General features: G+C 24.4%; 1 protein-coding gene across 6 annotated transcripts in view; it reads left to right on the forward strand.

Moving 5' to 3' along the window:
- Positions 1-362: 362 nt before the first annotated feature.
- LOC100201739 (uncharacterized) overlaps positions 363-7851 on the forward strand; it is a 30219-nt gene continuing 22730 nt past the window's right edge. Inside the window, exons 1-2 of one of the 6 annotated variants that reach the window (XM_065817605.1) lie at positions 363-618; positions 6375-7725. In XM_065817605.1, coding sequence (XP_065673677.1) covers positions 589-618; positions 6375-7725 — 1381 coding nt within the window. In that variant the 5' untranslated portion in view covers positions 363-588. Of the gene's footprint in view, positions 619-827; positions 1171-1777; positions 1843-6374; positions 7726-7851 lie in introns of those variants that run through there. The other 5 variants (XM_065817606.1, XM_065817607.1, XM_065817608.1 and 2 more) reach the window with 5 other exon arrangements.

The following is a 7851-nucleotide window of genomic DNA, read 5'->3' on the forward strand; positions in this document are numbered from 1 at the left end:
ATTTATATATTTATACATAAATATATATATATATATATATATATATATATATATATATATATATATATATGTATGTATGTATGTATGTATGTATGTATGTATGTATGTATGTATGTATGTATGTATGTATGTATGTATGTATGTATGTATGTAGGTATGTAATATATACAAATGTGTGTGTGTTTAAATTAACTAAAAATTTAGTTTAATTTAAAAACAATATTGTTAAAGTAATCAGCTTTACAAATGATAGATGATAATGACAGTAATACTGATAATTTTTGTCAATTTACATAAAAGAGCTTATAAAGCTACTCTGTTTAATGCTGTTAGACAAAAATGTTTATAGTTTTAAATAACATGGTCATTATGATTTAACATTTTGACTTTGAGTAAAATTATTGTATTAAAAATAAAAACAAAGCACTAACCTTAATATTTAATTAGGCTTTGTTTTTTTAACCCTGTTGACCTTCAAATACAATATGTAAAATTTAAGTTTTATATAATTTTTTTACACGCCTAATTTAGTTTAATTTCTGGGTAATATTTTGTAGTTTGTAACATTATGGCAAATAAGGTTTTATAATGATAACAGAAAAGAAAGAAATGAAAGAGGTTAGAAACTTTATTACTTATAAGTTTTTTTTAAACTTTTTTTAAAAAAATTTATAATATTTTCAATTGCATGAAACATGATATAAAAATTTATTTACTTATTTTTTAATTGCAGTTAAATTTAATTTAACTATCGATTAAAGTTGTTTTATTTTAATTTTATGATATTTATTTAATTAGAAGTATTTTTTTATCATGTTCTTTTGTTTGAATGTCAACTAACATTCCTATTAACATGTGCTTACATAAATGTGATAAGTTTGATTCTCATCATGGATTCAAGATAAGAACATTTTAACAATAATAGCAGGATTAAGATATTCAATCAAACATGCATGGCAAATGTTTGTATAGATTATTATTTCACTTAGATTCAGAATGCTTTATTTTGTTACAGTTTGAAAGAAAGTATTTTTAATTTTTTTTCTTCCAAGTTATGGTTATGACAAATACTTTTACGGTAGGTATTTACTGTGAAAGAAAAACTGTGTGTTTTAAAGGTTCATTGAATAATGCTATCAATAGCAATTTTATAAAGTAAAATAAAAAAATGTAATAACTTTTATGTTTTCTATAGTTCATTTTTTAAAATTGTATATTTTTAAATTCCTTAATATTAATGTGTTATATATATATATATATATATATATATATATATATATATATATATATATATATATATATATATATATATATATATATATATTATTACCTTAATGTTTTCTATAGCACATTTTAAAAATTATATTTTTATTTTTAAAATTATAAACTGCTTAAATTTAATGTATATTTTTAAACTACTTATTAAAAATATTTTAATATACAAGGATTGTTTAATTTTCTTAAACAAATAAGTTATAATAATATTAATTCAATATATATATATATATATATATATATATATATATATATATATATATATATATATATATATATATATATATATATATATATATATATATGTTATCTGACTTTTTAACTTATAAGGGGTTTTGAATTATGTGGTTTTATCATTTTTTGCCTTGTTTTTAAAATTCAATTAAACATTTGAATGTATTATGTTTAATTTAGCTTTTTAATGCAAGTTGAATAGAGATACAAATTGAATTACATTATTGTTTAAAAATAATACCTAATATATGCTTTTTTTTCCTTAAGAAAATTCCAAATCCATAGATTTTTTGAAGAATTTTTTGTCCTTCTATATGACTTATTAACATTGTAGTAAGTTGTCAATCATTTTTAATGTTTAACTTTTTAACATTGTAATTAAATTTTGTGTTGCCAGTGTTAAACTAATTCAATAGGAATAAATAAAAATGTATTTGTAACCTAACATTTTTGAAATAAACTTGATTTTCAAGGAAATTAAAAAAAAAATTTCACACAAAGTAACTATATCTGTTTATAAAGATGAAACTGTTTCACACATTTACTTAAATGACCTGCCAGGATATGTTTACAACCTTTATACAAAGAAAGAGCCTCTTTTTATTATTTATTGTGTAAACAATCAAATTAAAATTTTTGATGCATAAGTAATACATAGTTTTGAAGTTTTTGTTAATGCTTAAGAGGTTCAATTCATATAAGTTTTCACCAGTTAACTAACCAAATTATTTAGTTGAATGGTTAGATTTTTTTTTGGTTCTGTTATTACTGTCCATTTATTAAATAATTATTAAATTTCAAATAAAATTACAACAAAAATTTAAAAATAGCATAAAAAAATCTTTTTTTTCTTTTAGATAAATAAAAAAAATAATACCAATTCTACTACTAACAAAAATTGTAAACGCTGTAAAATAATTTATAATTGTAATAAAAGCGATATTATTAGTAATAATAATAATTTTAATAGTAACAATAATAATAATATATAAAAATAGTAATAATAGTATATACAATAATAGTATATATAATAGTAAAAGTAGTAAGCAAAAGAAGTGTAATAAAAACATAAATGCAGAATTTTATTTTTTATTTCAAACATTAAAATAAATTAACCAAGTCTAACCTTTTATTTTAAATTAGTTGTTCTTTAAGTTTTTTTTGAATTATGTTACTACAGTTAAGTTGCAGTACTATGTCACATTAAAATATCCTGCTGCCTGGGGCTTCTGTAAATGCCTATGGGTTTTGGATATAGGAGCAATCTTGACTGAAAAAACCAAACTAAACTGAAGAGAAAGTTAAAAATAAACAAAACTTAAAACGAAAAGAGAAACAAAGTTTTAAAGAGTGATAAACTAAACTGAAGAGAAAGTTAAAAATAAACAAAACTTAAAACGAAAAAAGAAACAAAGTTTTAAAGAGTGATAAAACAAATAAAAGATAAACCATAAAAAAATAAATGCTTAAAATAGATATAAAATTGATATCTATTTTTTAAATTTAAAAGTGTTTCACTAAATAGAATTTAGAAAATATCAAAGTTTTATAGTTATTTAACTTAATTACTTTGAAACATAATTATTTGAAAATTTAAAACTGATTATTCTTAATATCTACTAAGTGAATAAAACAATAAAAAAAGATTTGAACCCACATCCAATACCGAACTAACAGTGACCCTTCATATATCAAACATTATATCATCCCCAGCACTATACTGATTTTTTTTTGGTTTTTTACTTTTTTTTTTTTTAATATATTTGAGAATATTTTCTCAAAGTTAAGTTCTAAAAGATTGATCAATAGTAAAAAGTTTTTTAAGTAATTATTGTAGTTCGTGAAGCTGCTTAATCAATGATATTTATTTTTAATTTATAGTTTATGAAATTAATTTTTTTTTTAAGGCTAACAAACCATTTTAAAATATATAATAATTTTTTTTTTTAATAATAATAACTATATATGCATTTTTTGGATAAATAGAAATTGCTAAACTTGAATAACTCTTTGTTTATTAGTGATTTATTTTATCATTAAATGTTAGCTTCGAAAAATACCCAAATTACATTTATAACTTAATTTTAAGTTATTTAAATTCAAAATGTCATTAAAAATGACAAAGTTTTTTGTTAAAATCTCCAAAATATTTTGTTTCGGAAAGTTTAACTCTAAACTTATTTTAAGGTTTTTATAAGATATGAAGACAACTTGTTTTGGCAAACTCCAAACTTTTGTATGCTTATGCTTATATTTAAAAAAAATGTTTTGCTAAGAATTAGGGTGATTGGAGCTTGGAAACAAAAAACTTTAATTTTTGGGCCTAACCAGCCCTTAACGTGAGAGCAACGAGTTTATAAAATATTTTCTTTACTATTTTTATCTAAATTTATTTTCATCAACAAATTTCAAATTTCATGCAATAATCTCTTATTTTTCAAAAACTATGACCATATAAAGTTTTAATGCCCCTCAATTTGAGGGGGTTGTAAACATTGCAGGGTCATAAAAACTGAACACTAGGAGATTATTGCATGAAACTTAAAATTTGTTGATGAATATAAATTTAAATAAAGATAGTAAAGAAAATATTTAATAAACTCGTTGCTACCATGTTAAAGGCTGGGTGGGCCCAGAAATTAGGATTTTTTTGTTCCTAAGTTCCAATCACCCCAATTCTTTGCAAAACATTCTTTTTTGATATAAGCATAAACATACAAAAGTTTGGAGCTTGCACAATGCCTGTAAGTGTCAAAACTCAAACATCAAAAAATCTAGGGAACATCGCTGTGTGTGTGTATATATATATATATGTGTATCTATATATATATATATATATATATATATATATATATATATATATATATATATATATATATATATATATATATATATATGTATATATAAAATCTTGAAATTAGGAAAAATGAGGTCAAAAAAAGCCTCAAACTGTTAGAGGTCAGCATCAGGTCGATAAAAAATTTTTATACAAAAGGGTTATCATAAAATATAGAGATGAGGTCAGCAATTTTTTGCCGACCTCAAACACTCTTAGGTCAGCATTGCCGAATGCTAACCCTAATTCAGAGGGCTGATATATGTGTGTGTGTGTTTGTGTAAGTTTATATATATGATTATATGTGTATGTATCAGCCTTTGGAATTAGGGTTGGCACTCTGCAATCTGTTTATTCATTAAAAAAATTGCTTGTTAGATGCAAAATTTGTTAGCAAAAAAGTCAATCTGAAACTCAGACTTAGTCTTTTTAGTTTGCACAAGAGTTTTTAATTTTTTTAATTATAATCTAAAAATAGAAAGAAAAAAAAGACATTGATATATATTCGGCAATTCAACCTAAAAGTGTTTGAGTTTGGCAAAAAATCGCCGACCTCATTTCTATATTTTAGGGTAACCCCCTTGCGTCAAAACTTTTTTGCCAACTTGATACCTACGTCTAACAGTTTGAGGTCGGTAATTTATTGCCAAATTCATTTTTCCTAATTTTTAGGGTTGTATATATATATATAAACATAAATGTACACACACTCACTTGTTTTGGAATATTTAGGTAGGCACAAGTTCTGTTTTATACACTTTAATTTTTAAATTGATAACAAAAATCATGGCAATTATTTCAGAAAAAGAACAAAAATCAGAGAAATGAAAACCAGTAATAAAATCATTTCATGTCTAGAGCATACCTTGATCCATAACCTCTGTCAAAGCATTTAGTGATACCGCCACAGGTTGCTATTTTAATATGATATCATTGAAAATGTTTCATATAAGGTTAAGTACACAAGATACTTGTGTATATATGTATGAGTGTGTGTATGCATGTATATATGTATGTGTGTGTATATATATATATATATATATATATATATATATATATATATATATATATATATATATATATATATATATATATATATATATATATATATATATATATATATAAAGAACAATAAATATGAGTTCTCTTAATTTTTAATTTATTATTATTTTTTTAATTTTATTAGATTTTTATTGGCTTTTCTATAGTTTGCATTAAAAAGGGCTTCTTTTTTTTCTCTCTCAAATGATTGTGTAAGTATTAAAAAAATGAACTTTGTTGTTTTGGCTGACTGATTGTTGTTTAAATTTAGACCTCTATTTTTGCATCTAGATTTGTTAAATTTAACTAAAAGCACTTGAATTTTATTATGGTCAAATTTTTTGAATCACCCTAACGTAATTGTACATGTATTCATTTTAAACATGTAAAATATTTTTGAATTACTTTACTGCTTAGGTTTATTTTCTAAAAATTTATTTAATTTAATAGTACATGCAGTAATTGCAGCAGAATTTATTTTGTAGACATTTTAATTCTGTATAAATTAGTGATGTGCCATCGGCTAATGCCGATTGTGGCTAATAATAGGTTTAATCTATTTGTTTAAGGGTATTATAATAATATTAAGGATTTAAATTACATATTTAACAAGTTTCTATTCATCTGAAGTGATTCGACCTACTAGCCTATGCTATTGGTAACCAGCAACCGATTAATCGGCTAAACCATTGGCCGATTAATCGGCTGATGGCATCGGTTGATTAATCGGCATTGGCCAATGCATCGGTATTGACTATTAAGCCAAACTAAACAGGTGCATAGGCACACCTTATATACGCAAGTTGCATACCTAATATTAAGATATTACCTTTATATACATACATTAAACTCTATAATTAGCCTTAATCGGCCTTTGCCGATGGCACATCACTAGTATAAATATTTTTTAATAAATAAATTTAAAATACTCCAAATAATTTAGTATTAATTCATTGTTTAAATTTAAAAATTTATATATTTTTTCAAGGACATCACAGCAGGAGGATGCATTATTGAAGGAAAACCAGGAAAGTTATTGAGATGTCCACAAGATGGTTGTGATAAAGTTTTTCGATCATCTCCTGGTTATCGCTATCATTTAAAGTCTCACGCTCTCGATCCTCGCCCTCACTTATGTCAGTGTTGTCACAAAAAGTTTAAAAGTGCAAATGGATTAAAGTATCATTTAAGAAAAGCTCATCATATAGAGCCAGTGTTATCTAAACATAATATAGATGCAAATTTTAGAGATTCGGAATCAATAAGTTCTGAGGAGGAACCGTTTTTGAATTCAAACGACGCATGTTCAAGAAGCTCAACGGAGAAAACATATCCACAAAAGCCAAATAACTTTATGTCCAAAAGTCCCATTGGTTTTCTGTCATCTATGAAAAATTTGCCTGGTGTTCCGAGCCCTTTAATTAAAAGTCCATCTGATAATGTGCTTTGTGCATCTAGTAATTCGTCAGGTTCAGGACTACAAAGTCCTTATACAAAAATTGAGCCTTTTCCAGTTTTTGATAAGAGGTTCCAAGAACAGTGTGTAAGTAATGACTTTTCCAAAAGATTTGGATTAGGAAATAATTTTAGACAGTCTGTTAGTCCTGAATATTTTTCCAGACCTTCATTATCAGAGTATACTCAACAATGTCAACAAGCAAACAATGAATTTCGTCAGCAATGTCAAAGACTTTCAACAGGTGACATAGCTTCTGTCGATTATTTACAAAAAAATTCGAGATTTTATAATTGCATGAAATTTGAAGGACAACATAATGAAGGACTTAATAATTTACACAGAGATTTTCGACGTCACTCTTCATATACTTATAATGACAATGAAAATATACATTATAACTGTTCAGGATTGCGTAATTATCCTTTAAACAGATATAGAGAATTTGAGCCTTTAGAAGGTAAGGAGTATCCAGCCAACCTTTCAGTTCAAAGTCCTTCGTGTATTACTGGTTCAAGAAAAATGGATTTTGAACAATGCAGTTTAATCGGTTCTGAACCAATATTGCATGTTGACAATAGTCATTTTAAAATGCCTAATAATATACAAAATACTGAGCAAATAGTTCCTGATATAAATGCTCCCAATCAAGTTTCGCCAAATAACAATTTGCCTTGTGATAGAAACAATAATGCAACTTCTTTAAATTTAAGAAAAACATCAGACAGCAGTAACGAAACTGAATATTCTGATTGTGTTTTTCAAAATGAATCCCCTTCTTCTTGTAATTCAAATAGATTACCTTCACTGCATCCACTACTAGAAAAAAATGAAAAAATGCTCAACTCTGGAAGTTATGGAAAAAAAACAGCCAACCCAAATTGTAAGCTTTTAAAATTTTGTTTGTTGTTTGTTATCTTAAGATTGGTCTGATTATTATCTCGTAATAAAAATTAAATTAAATTATCAATAATTAAATGAGCTAAAAGTTACCTTTGCTAAGTAAATG

The sequence above is a fragment of the Hydra vulgaris genome, chromosome 14, assembly GCF_038396675.1.
Source record: "Hydra vulgaris chromosome 14, alternate assembly HydraT2T_AEP".
In the NCBI taxonomy this organism is placed as follows: Eukaryota; Metazoa; Cnidaria; class Hydrozoa; order Anthoathecata; family Hydridae; genus Hydra; species Hydra vulgaris.